The sequence below is a fragment of the Martes martes genome, assembly GCF_963455335.1.
Source record: "Martes martes genome assembly, chromosome: 4".
Classification (NCBI taxonomy): Eukaryota; Metazoa; Chordata; class Mammalia; order Carnivora; family Mustelidae; genus Martes; species Martes martes.
This window is the reverse complement of record NC_137891.1, coordinates 91,701,037-91,720,239: the sequence shown is the minus strand read 5'-3', so window position 1 is coordinate 91,720,239 and position 19,203 is coordinate 91,701,037. Positions and strand designations below refer to the sequence as shown.

The window sequence follows — 19,203 nt, the reverse complement described above, 5'->3', positions numbered from 1 at the left end:
GCCATTTTGGCTTGAAGGCGGTATTTTCTGAGATGGATGAGGAGAGGAACATGCTTAAGTGGGAAAATTATTAGTTTCATCTGAGACACTGAAGCTGAGATGCTTGTCAGAAATTCAAGTGGAATTTGGAGTTAAATCTTCTAGGGTGGACTCAAGAGAGAAATCGTTTGGAAGGTAAAATTTTAGGAGTCATTAGTATTAGGTCAAATACATAGATGAATCATCACAAGAATGTTTATGGTAGAGAAAAGATGGTTCAGGGATAAGACTCCAGACATTTTGATATTTAGATGTTAGGTCAACAAAATTCCAAACAGAGCACTGAGGAGAGGTATATTAGGGCATCTTGGTAATGGAGAGTGAGGAGTATTTCACAGTGAAGTGCTCAGCTCTGTGATACCGTTAAAAGGTCAAGGAAGATGAAGAAAGATAAATATCCATAGATATGGCAGGACAGCAATCATGCAGCTTCATGGAATGGAGAGGACAGGACCAAACTGAAAAAAAAAAAGAAAAAGTCTGGGTGAATGTCCAGTTAAAGATAAAAGATTAAACACATGTACTTCTTGGCACCTCATTAAAAGAACAGTAAAATTATTGGGTTTTAATACCATGAAATTGAAGGTCACAGGAGAGGAAATAAAGGCAACAAGAGTTTAGAAGCTGGAAAACAGAAGCATAAGGGATTACTGACAGCAGACATAGAAGACCAAATTCTAAGATTAATTTTGTGAGAGATCAGAAGTAACCTTACTTGTGTGCAGAAGTGCAGAAAGGCTCAAGAAATGGCAGTGTTAGGTACATCTGAGAGTGGGGTGAAAGTGGCACTGAAAATAGGAAGATTAAAATATTTTTTAGGAAGCTGTTAGGGTCCTCAGAAGCCCTTGAGAATTCTGAGCAAAGAGGAGGCTGCCCTCCTCCCTCCTTAGCAGATAAAGGGAAGATTGTTACCTACAGAATGATGCAGTGCATTCTAAGAAAACGGACCCAAGGCACTGCCAAGGGAGAGATGTACTACAGCAAAAAAAAAGAAAAAAAAAAGAAGGAATTTCATAAAAGTTTAAATTGATGTCCAAGAAATACAAGGTGACCCAAATGTGTACATGTGTAATTCTAAATTTTATAGTAGTCACACTTGAAAAGTAAAAAGAAACAGGTAAAGTTAATTTTAAAAGTATGTTTTATTTAACTCGATCTGTCAAAAATATTATCATTTCAATATGTAATCAATATAAAAATTGTTAATGAGACATACCACTTTTTTCATATTAAGTCTTTGAAATTTGGTATATATACTTGTACAAATATATAGTGTATATGTTGTAATATATATATAATAAGTAAAATATACTATATTATATAAGTAATATATTTTATATATAGTATAGCAAATTTACAGAATATCTCGATTTGGACCAGCTACATTTCAAGTACTCGGAAGCTTCATGTGACTTGTGGTTACCACCTTGAATGAGGCTGAATGGCAAGAAACCTAACTGCCTTCCCTCCACCACACAGCTCCCAAAACCCTGACAGGTAAATTATGTCTTTCGGTTAGCAGATTAGGATTTCTTTTCCCCTGGAGAATCAAAATGGCTTAAGAGTACAGACTAATATACCAACACTGCTGGGTCTCCCAAGGAAACCAGCCAGCCAAATATCCCAAAATGAAGTCCATTTATTGACAAATAGCCCCCACCCTGAGCTCATGCAACACTTCCTATGATGCCTTTAGTGTCTCATTATTAACATGAACAAAAGGGCAAATGTCATTAGATATTTCTCTCTAATATGAAAAATGGAGACCCAAAAACAAAACCAAAAAGAAATTTGAGAAAAAAATAAAAAGAACTTGAGGAAAACTAGACAATGCAGGGAGAAAACACTGAGACTTCAAAGGACCTTAATATCCTCACAGAGATAAGAGAAGATATGGTATCAGAGAATGTGAACAAGATGCTATAAAAAGGTGATCTGCAATTATAAATAGAACTTTAGGAAATTAACCATGATGATAACAGAAATAGAAGGCTCAGTAGGAGAACTGGGTGAAACTGAGTCTATCTCCAGAACAAGAAGACAAGTATTGGAGACTTAGGAGAGGAAAGGTAAGGAAACGGGAAGTTCAGTCCAGGAGGTCCAGCGCTAATAACAGGAGCTCCAGGAAGAAAGAAGAGAAAAAGTAGAAAGAAGACAATTATCAGAGAAATGATTGTAGAACATTTTCCTGAATATAAAGACATGAGTCTCTGCATTGTACTGGGCTTACCAGAGTGATCCTTGGAAATAGAACCACACCAAGGCACACAAACAGGAAACAAAGAACACTGGAACAACAGGAGATCTTAAAATCTTCCAGAGAGAGAGAGAGAGAGAGAAAAAAAAACAGAACTCAAAAAACAAAAACCAGACTCAAACAACTGATCAGGAATCAGAATTTCATGTTTTGTTTTGTTTTGTTTTGTTTTTCCTTCTCAAGGACAATCCAAGAAGCTAGAACACTACTGAGGAATGGCTTCAAAATTTTCAGGGAAAATGTATTCTAAATTGAGCTATTTTATATAAAGCCAAACTGCCACTCAGATGTAAGGGTAGAATTAAGATGTTTTCAAACATCCAATGCTCCCAAAATTTACCTGCCATCTATTTTAATTCAGGAAGCAGCTAGAAGAGATGGTCCCCTACAAAAAGAGAGTAACCCAAGAGAGAAGATGACATGGGGTTCAGACACTGGAGTATCTGGCTGGAAAGAGAGGCCAAAACTGTGACCAGGATGACAATAAAGGAGGCTCCCAGGCCCACAGCTGCAAAGCAGGACTGGAGGGTTAGCAGGAGTTCACAGCATATGGGGGAGAGGTGGCTTAGAGTAAAACTGAGAGAATGTTAGGTTTGAATGTATTGAGAGGAGATCTTACTCTTTGGTAGAGAGCTTGAGTAATGATAAACGCATAGTAAACTACACAAATGAAGAAAATGTTAGAAAACAAACTCCAGGGAAAACAAAAAGTATCAAGAAAGGAAATGTAATCAGAGTATTTACACAGTTCAGCTATAAATAACATTTATACAAGTGAAATAAAGTAAATACTGAATATTGATATAACAAAAAATGATGATATGGTTAACAATGTTAGCAGATGGCAAAAAGTGTTAGTGTGCACGTAGGACTCTATGAGTGATTGTGTACTTGTGTGTGTATGTTCGCATGCATGCATGCATGCACACGCTGCATGGTTTGCAGAGCTGTTTTCTCAGGAGGGAATCAATTGATGATGATGCCCAATGGAAACAAAAATTAAACAAAATACACTTGTTTTTAGAGTTAATTAAGTAACACCAGAAATAGGTAAATAAATATTTTAAAGTTTTTACCTCTGGCAATTTAGGCATAGGGGTGGGAGAGAGCTGCTATTTTTCCTAAGACTCTATATAGAACTTTCTGGCTTTAAAAATGTGTGGATATAAAACTTTGATATTGATAAGATTAAAATTTAATAGATGAAACAAAAATTAGTATGGGTTTTTGCATAAAACATGTAAACAGAAAATGTAGGATTCCTTGTTATTTTGCAGCGTGGTTAAGAGCACAAGTTCTGGGGCCAGATTTCTTGGGTTCATATCCTGCTTCACTCACTCACCAGACATGTGACCTTGGACAAAAGTTACTATTGGTCAAGTTGTCTCAATTTCCTGCTATTTACATAGTTTCTATTTTATAGGATTATTGCAAGGATTAAATGAGCAAATAATATGTACAAGCCATTGCTAGTATATGGTAAGTGCTCAATAAATGTTAACTATTGTTGGTCTCATTGACCTGTCAACTATATCAAGTCAATACTTGGAGGCGCACCTGGGTGGCTCAGTCAGTTGGGCAACCAACTCATGGTTTTGGCTCAGGTCCTGACCTCAGGGTCCTTAGACTCTATACTCAGAGGGCAGTCTGGTTGAGATTCTCTTTCTCCCTCTCTCTATACCCCTCCCCATGCTCTCTCTCTCAAAGGAATAAATAAATCCTAAAAAAAAAAAAAAAAAAAAAAAAGGAAAATACTTTGAAACGTGGTGAAACTTAATAGAATGGATAGGCAATACAGGAAAAATATAAGGTTGCCGTCCCATAATACCTGACTTTTGTTCTTGGAAAATATGTGCAGCAGTCATGTACACTTCTTTTTTGTTTATAAAAAATCCCTTTGGAAAATATATTTTAAACTATTTTGGAGATTCCCTGGGCATGCATAGCTCAATTTGGGAATAAATTCCTTTTATAGCTGAAATAAATGGGAATATTGATCTGAAGGAGATCTGAGAGAGTGACCTAGAAGTGAACTGTTCTAAATCATACCATGACTCCCCAGACCTGTCCAAGCATCTCCTAGAGACTCACGGTCCATTAATACCTGAAGCAGAACTTTCGGTTTAAAATGTTCAGTGAAACTCCAGTCCATTAGACTGCGTTGTTGCGTTTTCTTTATGTCCTCTAACTCGGCTTCCACAGTCATCTTCTTGGGTTTCTAAAAAATCATAGGAGTGCAATTTCAGCTTTAATTTGTGCAAGTCCAAATGAAGCCCTCTTGGACTCCGTCAACTAACCAGCATGCACTCCATCTAATTGGGGAAATCTGCATATGTATAAATCCATATGGCAACATTTTAGGAGAACTGCTGCCAGAAAGAGTATGCCTTTGAGTTTTTTTTTTTTTTATGGGCAACATAATCTAAATATTTTTATTGTTAGGTTATACTCTTCTGAGTCCTGTTAGCAATTATAGGCAGGTTTTCTGAACTCACTTCAAGACAGCATTAGTTCTACATGGCTGTATGGTCAGCAGGTGTTTGTGAAGTTGCCAAGCCACACTGTCTAGAGAGGAGCATGGAGCTTGGAAGTTTTGCTTAAGCCGCTAGTGAAATTAACTCCTTTATCTCCAGTTGGAGCTGGTCTGGGGATGTCAGAGCAATCCCCCATTCCCTGCTGAGCTCTCCTTTGTGCGTGTGTGTGTGTGTGTGTGTGTGTGTGTGTGTGTGTGTGTTTCTCTCACTCTGGGTCACAGTTTTTTCAGATCATCTTACTTGTATCTACACTTCTAGGAAAACAATTCCTTACCTTTTCAAGAGGCTCAGCCTTTGTGACTCCTTCATCTTTGATCTCATTGTTCGTGGTCTGTTCTGTAAATCAAAGACACCAACATCCAGTTGTGTTTGGGCTTTGTTCTTGCCTTTGTCAGTGCTGTGCCTTTTTGCTGCGCTTATGATCTATGTTTCTGTGCTGAAAAGGTAATTCCTGAAAGGCATGTTTCATGCCTCCCAAAAGGTGTTTGTGTTAATAATTCTAAATCAGTGTCTACCTAGAAAAGTTGTACTAAACCCTTTGAAAAGAACCCAGCTTCCTATATGAAGCATTCCTAAATCATATCAGAGTATCTCCCTCACTTCTAAAAATATACCCTTACCTTTATGAGTTGCAAATACTCACTGATTAAGCTATAGCTCTTGTGATTCTGCAACTGTCATATAACAATGGATACACTGTATAGCATATTCCAAGTCTGACCAAAGAAATGGCATGGGTGATGTATCTTGTGGCAACATATTTGTGATACTACTGAATAACTGAACCAAGCTGGTCTTTTATCATCCTTAGAACAACAGCAAATTGATCCCTACAGAGTCAGACATAAAAAATGGTTCCACCTTCACTCTCCAATGACATCCCTTCCACTCTCCTTTGCTCATCCCTCTCCAGACTCACCAGTTTGCTTGCTGTGTCTTAAAGTTTTTACACTTGCCTTTCTTTCTGACATGCTTTGCTTTTAGATAGTCACCTGCTTCAAACACTTCATCATATCATTGCTCAAATGTCACCTCCTTAAGGGTCTTTCTGCCTTTTACCCTGTTTTATTTTTGGTCATAGCATTTACTAGTGTCTTATGATGTTTATTTGTTTATGTCTATCTCTCCATCTCAACGTGAATTCCTGGAGAATAAGAACTTGACATTATTTTCCCTAACTCTACCCTGAGCACCCAGCACGTGGGAAGGATTCAGTACATTTTGTTTTGATTGAACAAGGAAATTCTACATCACATAATAAAACTGGAAATCTATGTAAAGCCAGAGAGAGAGCAGAACTATGGAAAAAACTCACAACAAAAGCTTGTTTTAGGGTAGGCATAAGATTCAACTTCATTTTGTGGCAAAGAGAACCATATCTGCACTTCTGGAGGGTGTAGTTAATTGTGTCTACCAAGGATAGGCCAAGGTTTTTCTTTCTTTTTGGAGCATAGCTACTTATATTTTTGCTACTAGTTGTATCTTGCCTTGGGCTGGTGAAGGTGACGGCATGAATGTTCCATTTTGATTTGGAGGAAAACTATAAAGTCAATTCAGTTTTGTATTTATATAAATACATCTACTCAAGAGAAAACTCAGGCCAACTATAACTCTAAATAGACCATGATGTCCCATGTGTCCTTGAAGCAACTGATATGAAATCTGTGGAATAAAAATTATTCTATTCTGTGGTCTGCCAGATTTCCGGGAGATTTGATATTCCCTCCAGCGTCTAAGGATCCAGCAGGAAAAGTCTCCAGTTTAGAAAATATGTTCTAAAAATTGTGCATCGGTTATTTTGTCACAGGAAAGTACATCCTAAAACTAATGTGAACTCTTCATTTAATAGTAGAATAAAAATCATTTTTTCTTTCTTTCCGATTCTGCCTTCAACCGCATAATCCTTTGACAGTGTGATTCAGTAGTTTTTGACACATCTGGAAATGGATGCTTTCTCATCCCTTTGAAAAACAGCTTTCCTAATCTGTTTTACTTTAGAGATAACAAGATCCCTCTGCAAAGCAGTTACTTTATTAAAAAAACACCCAACAAGCATAAAGGGCACATCTAAACCTTGAGCCTCACGGTTATCAACTCTCAGGTTTTTTCATAAATATCCAATAGGCCCTGTCAAGTTCAAAAACAGTCTCAGATGGAAATCCCGTGTTTGGTTAAGAAAAGCACAAATATTCAGTCCTTCACATCCAGGAACAGGTTTTTATATGTATTTGATGCTAAGATGGTTGTGTAGGAAATACACGAACAATTTCTGCTTTGCTTAAAAGGATTTCAAGTGGCTGCTTTAGAAATATGATTCAGAGTTAGGGGGGAAATGCAAGATCAACGGCAACAAATTCCTTGAGACCTAACAGCTCAGCCACCCTCTCCTGCCTCCTCCCTTCGGCTGCAAGAGTTACTTGATGTGGATCAACACACACCAGATAGGATCCCTTACAGGTTATGGGGGCTCAGCTCTCAGGATTGCTCAGCCTCTAGGATACACTCTCCATTAAAGCATTTTTAGCCTGACAATTCAGAGTTGCTCTAATCTGTTTTCCACCAGGATCTGGAAAGCCAGTTTACGTGGTTTCACCACCAGGTGGCAAAAGTTGCCTGAGGAAATCTACACATCAGTTGCTCTAAAGAAAAAACAAAATACGGGGAAAAAACCGCAGGCCTTCTTTCCCTCCTGGCTTATTCTGGATCCACATGAACACAAGGTGAATTCTTTGTCATATATTTACATTCCCACAGGATGCACAAAGGCATGATATCCCAGGCTGACTTATTTGGCTTAATTATTTTTGTGAGCTTGGCTAATAGATAAGGGACTTAGAGAAATAGGGAATCGACCCTTTTGGTAACAAAATCAGGTTAAGTATCAGTATGAAGAAGAGACTATGAGTGTGGCTAAACCACTAGACAAGGAATTTCTGGAACTGAGGAAGCCACAAGACACAGTGCGGGAAGCACTGGTTTGGAGTTAGCTTTCTGTTGGAATCCTGACTTCCCATTCCTATGTAGTTGAACAAATTGCTTAACCCCTCTGAGTCTTTGACTCTTCATCTTTAGAATTAGGATAATAGCATCTTACAGACTTGAGTTTTATATTAAATACTAGTTAATATATGTAAAATGTCTTAGCAGAGTGCTTGGAATATAGCAGGGCGATATTAAATAAATATTTCCTCCACCTCTCCTCTGTCTCCCTCACCCTCACCTATCTGCTCTATTAATAAGTAAGCAGATTTTCCCTAATTGTCCTCCATTGATGACTTTCTCTTTCATCATCTAAACTAATGAAATGGCAAGATGACCATTCAGTCAATACTGACTTAATACCTGTTCTCTTGTGCCACAGACCACTTACTCTTATTTAATGCTTTTAAAAATTATAAATTTTAACATATACAGAAAAGTACATAGACTACAAATGCTTAGTATAATGGAATATGAGGAAAGACCCAGCACTGCAGACATCCTTTGTGTGTCCTTTCTTTCTTTTTTTTTTTTAAAGATTTTATTTATTTATTTGTCAGAGAGAGAGAGAGAGAGTGAGCACAGGCAGACAGAGTGGCAGAGGGAGAAGCAGGCTCCCTGCGGAGCAAGGAGCCCGATGTGGGACTCGATCCCAGGATGCTGGGATCATGACCTGAGCCGAAGGCAGCCGCTTAACCAACTGAGCCACCCAGGCGTCCCTTGTGTGTCCTTTCTTAACCATGACTTCCTTGTTAAACTATCATATTAATCCATCTTTGTGTGGATTATTTTGGTTTTTCTACATATATGATATTTACAAATAGTAACAGTTTTGTTTCTTCCTTTTCAAAACTTACACTTTTATCTCTTTTTCTTGCCTTACTGAGTTGGCTAGCATCTCCAATGTAGTATTGAACACAAGTGTTTATAGTAGATATCTTCCTGGTGTCGAGGGAAATCTTCCAACTTTTCACCATGATACAAAATGTTAGTTGTAGTAATTTAAGAATAAACTTCATAAGGTAGAGAAATTTTCCTTCTCTTGCTAGCTTACTAAGATTTCCTTCATAAATTACTATAGAGTTTCAAGTGCTTTTTCTGCATCTATTGAGATGATGATATTATTTTTCTGTGTCCATTGATATATTAATTTTTATAATGTATGCTTTTCCTCTATTCCTGTCATAAAAACAGCTTGTGATGTATTATTATCATTCTGTACATTGCTACATCAGTTTATTTATGTTTTATTCAGGATTTTTGCATCTATGTTCATGAATGAGTTTGATTTATAATTTTCTTTTGTTGTACTATCCCTGACAGTGTTATTATAAGGTTTTTGCCAGCTTTGTAAAATGAGTAGGGGAGGATATCCATTGTTTAATTTCTGGGAAAATTTTTAAGATTAGAATTATTTCTCTTTTTTTTGAATGTTTGGAAACCCTAGTAAATAAGATCATTTGGGTTTGGTATGTCCTATTCAGGAGGATATTTAATTATTGATTTAATTTATTTAAATGATTACACTCTCCGTGTTTCTATTTCTTCTTGAGTCACTGTTGGTAAGATACACTTTTCTACTAATTTGGTCATTTTATTTTAAGATTTAGTGGAATAAAGTTGTTTATATGCTCCTACTATTTTTTACATTTCTGTAGGATCAGAGGGAAGTCTATTTCATTATTCCTGATGATTTTTATTCCTGATATGGCTTTATTCCTAATATGGTTATTTATGCTTCTTTTTTGTGGTCTGCCTTTTATTTAAAAAAAAATAACAAATTTTCAAAGCTTTTCAAAGAACCAGAATTTTGTAGTATTTGCTCTTCCTTATTACATCTATATATATGTGTATATATATATATATATATATATATATATATTTAGATTTTATTTATTTATTTGAGAGAGTGAGAGAGTGAGAAAGAAAGAGAGAAGGAGCCAGCAGAGGAGCGGAGAAGCAGGCTCCCCACTGAGCAAGGAGTCTGATGTGGGACTGGATCCCAGGACCCTGGGATCATGACCTGAGTCAAAGGCAGATGCTTAACCAACTGAGCCACCTGGGCACCCAAACATCTATATTTTTTCTGTCAATAATTTACTCTTATTTTTTTTCCTTTTACTTTATTTGGATTTATTTTGCTCATCTTTATCTAACAACTTGAGGTCTATGTTTAGCTAATTAATTTTTTGCTTTCTTTTAAAAAATGTATTCATTTAAAGCTGTGAGCTTCTTTCTGAGTATCCCTTGCTTTAGTTGCATTATAGAAATTTTGATATCAGTATTTTCAATACCATTCAGCTTGAAATATTTCTTAATTTCTATTGTGACTTTTCTCTCTGAATATTTGAGTATTTTCTCATTATTTTTCATAAATAATGTCCACCATAATTTCACTGTGGTGTAAGAATGTACTCTGATATTTGTATAGAGAATGTACTCTGTACTTTGATCCTGTAAAAATTTGCTGAGACTTGTTTTGTGGTCCAGCATACCATTAATATTTTTAAGATAAGCATACCTGTGACCTCTAAGAAGCTATAGTATTATGGAAACTTAATATAGGCATATGAATTATTATAAGAAGTAGTAGGAAACCATAACTAATGCCCTAAAGGAAGCACAGATTAATTATGACCATGGGAATGCTAAGGGATCCATTTCGAGATGGACACAACTAACAAAGCTTCATGGAAGTGCCACTGAAATCTAATTGTAATAAAAAAGAGAACTCTACAAAAAAAAAAAAAAGAGAGAGAGAGAGAGAGAGAATTCTAGGTGGAAGGTATTGTGGAGAAAAGACACAGAGAATGAAAATAGCAGACTGTGTAGAGGAAATAGAGCCTAATTCTGTTTGGCTAGAGCATGGGATGAGTGAGCAAAAGGGAAAAATGGAAAGATTTTGGAAAAGTATTTTGGTACTACTGGAGAAGCATGTATAGCAGGCCAAAGAGTTGGTTCTGTTAGTAGGAGCCACTGAAGGTTGTAAGCAGGAAATGAATGCTGGATTTTAGGTAATTAATCTGACAGTTGTGCATAAGATAGCTCAATAAATTTAGCCTAAGAGTCTCCCATACTTCTATACCTCCTAATATAACAATATTTATGATGATATATTCTAGAGTAAGAGTCATTACCTTAGCTATAAAAAAGAGAGAAAGGGAATCCTTGTTCTTCATTGAGCATTGATTTTGTATCAAGCTCTGTAGTGGTCAGTTCACTAATTGCAGGTAATTTCTACTTTTTTTCATATAATCATAATAACCTTATGAAATATTGATGATAAAAGTTTTATTTATGTTCACCTTACTATATTTACTAAGGTTAAAGCAGACTTACAGGTCTTAGGATAGCTTTAAAAACAAGGGTTAAAATAGTAAGAGCTGAATAATAACACTCAGTAGCAAAGTTTAATTTTAACTTAGATATTAAACAGTATTTCAGCTGAAATAGGGAGGCATTTAAATTTAGATAATGTTTCCTGAATCATTTTTTGGGTTAATACATTCTATAATTGTGCACACACACACAACACAACACACACACACACACACACACACACGCACACACACACATACATTTACTCACCTGAAGGCCCAGACTGGACCTGAGCCTTCAGGCTGGTCTCCTTCTCTGACAGCTGTATATTATCAGGGTCTATGGGTTCCTTACTGTTTGGATCAGAATGCTTCATGTTATTAGAATCAGACTGAGGAGCATCTGAAGGTTCTTTAGTGATCTCATCCTCTCGCACAGATGTTGACCAATTCTGATCCACAAATAAAATTCTGTCTTTGGTTTCAGGATCTAGCCAGTTTAAAGAGAATCTGTTAGATACAATGCTGGAAAGACTGACAGTCATAAAACATAAGAATTCCTTTGATTCCCTCCATGTAGTGTACCTGTTTGGTGTTCGGCCTCTTGGGCATTCATTTTCATGATGTATTGCTGCCTGATCTGCTTAGCAAATCTCGCAGGGTTGTCCCATGGTATATTGAACATCTCAGAAGCTGTCCCATACATCATCTCAGAAGGCATTAGCTTTCCTTCTTCATTAACCTCAGAGAGTTTCAGGCTCTCAAAAGTAAACACTTTGAAGGCTCGTTCTACTTCATTCCAGCTCAAGACTTCTGTAAGAAAGCAGGAACTATGCTGCTAGGAATGCTCTTATTACCACATGGTACAGGGCTGACAGAGGGGCCGTCAGGGGGTCTGTCCACTGCAATCACAAGGGAGTCATGTCATGCTGGGTGTTGACCTGACTTTAAACATGGGCTCTGCAATTTTGCAACAAATATGGATAGTACCTAATAAAAAGAAAGCTGCACAATCAAGATATAATCTATCAAGACAATCTCACAAATTGCTTCATAGCTTAATCAGTATTAGGTGTGTTAATATTAATTCACATGGACTCTTCAGGGTACCATATTTGTTGAATTTGTTTAAAACTGATCATTTTTTAAGCAAAAGCACCTTTACTGCTGTTTAATTTGAAGTAAAAAAAAAAATTACTCACTTGTGTCTGACATGCACTGTTATATTCAGTAGGTTTTATTGTTCCTTAGGGTTCAGAAAAGGCCTCTTTTTTCCCACTTGAACTGGTGTAGTACTTTCCATAATTGCTCTTCAAAGGTTATCAGCTTTCAATTGGCCCTATTCATTTGCGCATTTATTCTCTTACAGCATTTATTTGTCCATTCACCCACTCCCTCCCTCGCTTGCTCACTTGTTTTTGTTTTCTATATATCAGGCTTTGTCATAGGTCTCTGAAATTCAAAGAAAGGATTTGCTTCTTGTGTTTTAGAAGTTCAAGGTAGAGGGGTGGGAAGTAGGTATTAACAAATAATTGTAGGATTCCATGAGGAAAAGTAAAATGATTGTGGCAGATCAATGATTCTGGGGTAACCTCCACTTTTTCTCCAATAGGAATGAGGACATAGGGAGGGTTCTTTTGAGGAAAAAATATATGAGGAAATTCAGAAGGGAGATAGGGAAAAAGTAAAAGTTACAGAATTAAGAATTAAGGAAAGTTTGCTCAGTCATTCATTTTGCAAACATCTTTTGAGCACACATTAATTGTCAAGGATTATAGTAAAAGCTGGGACTACAGCAGTAGAGTTAGCAGTGAACCCTGGATCTTCTAGAGTATCCATTCTGGTGGCTGGAAAGAGGGCAAACAGATAAGTGTATGCCATATCAGAGATGATAAGAAGGATAAAGCCAGGTGAGGGGGTAAAAAGTTGTAGTGGTTAGGGAGGGGCTTCTTTTTTATATAAGGTAGTCAGAGAAAAAACCCTCTGAACAATTAAGCAAAAATGTGAAGGAAGGGGGAGGGCAAGTCCTGTGAATATCTGGAAGAAAAGGGATGGAGGCAGGTGAAATAGCAAGTGCAAAGATCCTGAGGCAAGGGGCTGACCAACAGGTTCAAGGAATCACAGCAAGGCCAACATAGATTGAGTGGAGTGGAATGATGAGTGCTTGACAGGTGATGAGCTCAAAAAGTGGGTGGTAGAACAGTTTAGATTATTCTTTGAGTGACATGGGTGTCCATTAGAGAATTCAATGTTAAGAAGGTATATTGTATACTAACATTTTTGAAAGGAAAGGATGATTCCGGTTATTGCATGAAGAAAAGACTAGGTGTAAAGGTGAAAGTCTGTTAACCAACTGGAAAGCTATTGAAATGGTCCAAGTGAGAGGTGATGGTGGCCTGGGATGCCATGGCAGTGAGGGATGTGGGGGGACTGGTTATGGAGCAAAAGAAACAAAAAGGAATCAGGGATGACTCCAAGGTTTAGGAAGAGAATGGCTGCCATTTGCTGAAATAAGCAGGACTGACTGTGAAGGGACAAATTTCGGGAAGTCAAGAGTTTGGTTTTGGATCTGTTAGGTTTGAAGTGCTGATAGGTGAGAAGAGGAGAGAAGAGGAGGAGCAAGGGTTTTGGAGGGACCACATAAGCAGGATATGTGTGACGTGGCAGTGGTAGCAACAGAGACAAGAATCCTGTGCTGTGTTTAGGACAAGTTGGAGGGAGCGTGGAGTCATAGCACAGACAGAAGGAGAGGCGGAGTGCGGCAGGATATAGGCAAGGGACAGACATTCTCGGGAACACCAGAACCGGGTGGTTATATAAACAAAGTTCTCCACATACCCAGGTAGGTAGGCTCTACCCTGCTTTTCCATGAGGTAATGGTATGTATTCAAAAGATTTTGTTGTTTCTTCACCATTTTGCCTACTTAAATATCAAAGAGGAAATCATGAATAAAATATTTCATGATTTGCTTAGAGTGAGAAATGAAATGAGCTGCTTTTCTCTTTCTTAGGGCAAATGATTTCTTGTCAAATAAAGATATCTGTAATTTCATATTCCCTTTTCTAAGTAGGAATGTATCTGCTGATTGCCTCAAGTGGAAATAAAGTTGGTTTTTTTTTTTTAAGATTTTATTTATTTGAGAGAGAAAGAGAAAGAGAGAGCATAAGCAGGGGGAGGGGCAGAGGCACAAGCAGACTCCCCGCTGAGCAGAGAGCCCTATGCAGGGGTCAATCCCAGAACCCATAGATCATGATCTCAGCCTAAGTCAGACATTTAACTGACTGAGCCACCCAGGTACCTCTGAAAATACAGTTTTTGAAGGAAATGACTGTATCTAAAATCCCAGTGAATTCTGCAATAAGAAGCTGATTTTAGATTCTCAAAATTACCTCTCTTTCCACAGTCCTCCAGGAATTAAACTGAGGGTTTTAGAGGGGAGTGGGGTCAGGGGGTGAGTGAGCCAGGTGATGGGTATTAAGGAGGGCACGTATTACATGGAGCATTGGGTGTTATATGGAAACAATGAACCATGGAACGCTATGTCAAAAACTAATGATGAGGATAGGAGCAAGATGGTGGAGAAGTAGGAGACCTAAATTTCATCTGGTGCCAGGAATTCAGTTAGATAGTTATCAAACCATTCTGAACACCTACAAATTCAACCAGAGATTGAAGAGAAAAAGCAGCAATTCTAGGAACAGACAAGTGACCACTTTCTGGAAGGTAGGACGTGCAGAAAAGTGAATCCGAGGCCATATATGGAAAGAGAGACTGTGGTGGGAGCTGGTTGGCTCCCTGCAAGCGGTAGAGCAGTGGAGCACAAAATCAGAACTTTTAGAAGTCTGCTCCACTGAGGGACATTGCTCCAGAAGCTAAGTGGCAGGTGGAGCCCTCACGGGGACAGTGTGGTCTCAGGACCTGCAGAAACACTGGGGGTGCCTGAGTGTGTCAGAGCTCCCAGGTATCAGAGCAGGGAAGCCAACTACAGAGACGGAGCCGAGGAGGGGGCTCTCAGCTCATGGTTACCTTAAAACGTGATCCAAGGCACAGTTGGGCTACTGTTCTTTGGGAGGGACCCCATAAGTGGCAGATTCAGGAAGACTCACCTTCCTCCCCAGGGAGGAGCAGCATGGAAGCACGCTGCAGGAATCAGCTGGGTTTGGAGACTCCAAACGGGCCCATGTGCCAGAGATAGAAACTCTCTGTCACAGGCTGGGTGAGCTCGGAGTGCGGCTGGAGACCAGGGAGACAGGAGGGATTGAATGCTTTTCTCTGAGGGTGCACTGAGGAGTGGAGCCCCGAGCTCTCAGCTCCTCCGGGTTGGAGATTGGGAGGCCGCCAGCTTCATTCCCATTCTCCAAAGCTCTACGGAAAGCGTTCAGGGAATAAAAGCTCCCGAGAGCGAACCCGAGCAGATTACTTAGCCTGGCCCCTGGCAAGAGTGGTGCGATTCTGCCTCAGGCAAAGACATTTGAGAATCACTGCAACAGGTCCTTTCCCCAGAAGATCAGGAAGAACCACCAGCCAAGACCAAGTTCATCTATCAATGAGAACTGTGGAACTCCAGAGCTACAGGAACACAGCACATGGAATTCATGGCTTTTCCCCATGACTCTCTAGTTTTTCAAAGTTAATTTTTTTTAATTTTATTTTTTTCTTATTCTATTCTTTTTTAATTTTTCCTCTTTCATATTTTAATGTCATTTAACTATTTTATCTTATCAATACCTTTTTAAAAATCTTTTAAAATATTCATTGTTATAGTCATATTCTATCCCTTCATTGTATTTAAACATATTTTTTGTATACATGTAAGTTTTTCTTTCTTTAAAATTTTGGGATAGAGTTTCTATTAACAGACCAAAATATACCCTAAATCTAGCATATGGCTTTGTTCTAGTCTCCAGCCTGATCACATTGTCTCTTTTTCCTTTTTTCAACCAACTGCTTATCTTATCAATTCCTTTATTAGAATCTTTTAAAATTTTCATCTTTACAGTCATGTTCATGTTTAGCCTTATTTTTATATATGTGTGTATGTATGTGTGTGTATATATATATATACACACTATATATATATAGTGTATGTACATATATGTGTGTGTGTGTGTGTGTGTGTATATATATATATATATATATATATATATATATATATTTCCCCTTTCTTCTCTCCCCCATTTCAGGTCTCTTCTGATTTGGTTAGTGTATATTTTCCCAGTGTTGTTGTTAACCCTTTTAGCATTTTGTTCTCTCATTCATCTAATCTTCTCTGGACAAATGACAAGGCAGAAAAACTCACCTCAAAAAAAAAAAAAAAAAAAAAAGAACAAGAGGCAAGACGGATGGCTAGGGACGTAATCAATGTGGACATTAGTAAGATGTCAGAACTAGAGTTCAGAATGACGATTATCAAGATCCTAGCTGGGCTTGAAAAAAGTATAGAAGATACTAGAGAATCCCTTTCTGGAGAACTAAAAGAACTAAAATCTAACCAAGTTGAAATAAAAAAAGCTATTAATGAAGTGCAATAAAAAATGGAGGCTGTTACTGCTAGGATAAATGAGGCAGAGGAGAGAATTAGTGATACAGGAGACCAAATGATGGAGAATAAAGAAGCTGAGAAAAAGAGAGACAGACAACTACTGGACCACGAGGGGAGAATCTGAGAGATAAGTGATACCATAAGATGAAACAATATTAGAATAATTGGGATCTCAGAAGAAGAAAGAGAGAGAGGGGAAGAAGGCATATTGGACCAAATTATAGCAGAGAATTTCCCCAATTTGGTGAAGGGAACAAGCATCAAAATCCAGGAGGCGGGGCACCTGGGTGACTCAGTGGGTTAAGCCTCTGCCTTTGGCTCAGGTCATGATCCCAGGGTCCTGGGATCGAGCCCCTCATCGGGCTCTCTGCTCAGCAAGGAGCCTGCTTCCCTTCCTTTCTCTCTCTCTGCGTGCCTCTCTGCCTACTTGTGATCTCTGTCTGTCAAATAAAGAAACAAAATCTTTAAAAAAAAAAATCCAGGAGGCACAGAGAACCCCCTCAAAATCAATAAAATATTCATCTAATAGTAAAACTTACAAGTCTCAGAGACAAAGAGAAAATCCTGAAAGCAGTTTGGGATAAGAAGTCTGGAGCCTATAGTGGTAGAAATATTAGATTGGCAGCAGACCTATCCACAGAGACCCGGCAGGATAGAAAGGACTGGCATGATATATTCAGACCACTAAACAAGAAAAGTATACAGCCAAAAATACTATATCCAGCTAGGCTGTCATTGAAAATAGGAGAAATTAAAAGCTTCCAGGACAAACAAAAACTAATGACATACTATTTGGTGACTAACATAACATAATAAAAAAAAATTACTTAAAAAAAAAAAGAGCAGAAAATGACCCCTTCTGTGAGAAGAGGTGAACTTGAATCAACACACCCTTCGCACCACACGGGCACGGGGCTCTTTACTCTGTGCTCTTACCTGGGATAGGGATCACCATGGTTTCTGCAATGATGTCAAGGAAGGGATGTGGGGGTGAGGAGCACGGAGAAGAAAGGAAGAAGCAGATTATGCTCATCATGGAAACACAGTGGAAAAGAAAACTAAGTGCATTAAACTGAAGACTGTTATGCATCATAGTTGTCATAATATTGCTAATGGTATTACTCAAGATGAGAGAATCAAAATACCCACCTCAACTTCTGAAAGCTCTTTCAATAATCAAAATACTTTTTACAAATAGGACTGTCATCTTAAGAAGCACATGTGACTATAAATGAATGAGTTTAAGCTAAGGCAAAAAATGTACTCACCATTCGTACAGAAGTGCATGAGCTCATGAATTGTAGCTAGACGTTTAGTGCTGTTCCATGGCGGGGGCAGAGGGAATTTAAGGAATTCCCACAGTGGCAACTTGGACTGCATCTCCTGCTCAATTTGAACTGGGTCAAAATTCTTTTGGTCCTGATGAAAAAGAGCAACATGACAGAAGACATTAGAGTAAGCTGTCAAGTGCCTAATGCATATGGAGAAGGCAAAACCTGATACCTTCACTCTCATTATTTGGAAACAGGGGAAATCAATGGTAATTGGGGAAGACAAACTGTTGGTATTTTGCTGAAGGTCAAAAAAGCTCGTTCTCACTCTGCCAGAGGTTCCCCTGTGCACAGAAATGATGGATTCCTCATTAACTATGACAAACTGCCAAAGTCTCATATATATTCATCTCTCCCTTCTGAGATCCCTCTTTGGCATCCACTAGTTTTTCACATTGGTGGATATATAAAGCAAATAACTGTAAGATTTTAATGCAAATTTGGTGCACTCACAATCAATTAAACGGTTAACTGGACCTCTATAATTAGACAAGTTTTCTTTGCTCCCGTATGTACCTCTATTTCCTGAGGTCTCACTTTGCAAGCAGGGATCCATTTTGAATATTACTTTTAATGCCATGGGTAAAACTATCTAACCGCAATTTCTTCAATGGATAATTATAAATGGGCTTTCTTGGATCACTTCTCCTTGGCGTAACCCAATTATTATTACCTTTAGAACATACTTCTTGTGGGCATGTGCATCATGATAGTCCAATAGGAGAGGACCCTTGGGCACTGCTTTGCTTTCATTTTCTTCTTCAGATAAGAATATTTCATGGAGATTCTATTCAAATTGAAATATAGTGACTTAAAAAGAGAATCCATACTTTTTCAAAGCATGCAAGCTCTTTGGATATCTCATGCCATCTGACCTTTTTCTCCCTCTCTGTGAGACAGAGAGAGGGCAGGATGGACACAATGTGAGCTGCAATTCTGTGGTCCAGTCCATCTGCTCTAGGAGGTGGCTGCACCAGACTGGGCGGGACAAAGTCTTCTTCAGTTGCCACAACCTGTTCAAAGAAGCAGGTGAGAGAGTCAGTTTCGTGGCCAGCTCTTTACTGATACTCACGTATTTCCATTGCTCTTACTAAAAACAAGGCAGTTTCTACCAATAACATCCAATGATTACATAAAGTGGCAGTTTTTTATTTTTATCAAAATAAAAAAGGAAATGTTTACAGTGCATCCATTAAAGTAGAT

General features: G+C 38.2%; 1 protein-coding gene across 1 annotated transcript in view; it reads right to left on the bottom strand.

Moving 5' to 3' along the window:
- Positions 1 to 19,203, bottom strand: part of SPAG17 (sperm associated antigen 17) — a gene marked incomplete at its 5' end in the record, with an annotated part of 289,972 nt that overhangs the window by 108,999 nt on the left and 161,770 nt on the right. The window contains 7 exons of the mRNA XM_080801661.1: positions 4,401 to 4,514; positions 5,105 to 5,166; positions 11,398 to 11,616; positions 11,712 to 11,939; positions 17,938 to 18,088; positions 18,674 to 18,787; positions 18,876 to 19,013. Of these exons, the coding sequence (XP_080657787.1) occupies positions 4,401 to 4,514; positions 5,105 to 5,166; positions 11,398 to 11,616; positions 11,712 to 11,939; positions 17,938 to 18,088; positions 18,674 to 18,787; positions 18,876 to 19,013 (1,026 nt within the window). The remainder of the gene's footprint in view (positions 1 to 4,400; positions 4,515 to 5,104; positions 5,167 to 11,397; positions 11,617 to 11,711; positions 11,940 to 17,937; positions 18,089 to 18,673; positions 18,788 to 18,875; positions 19,014 to 19,203) is intronic.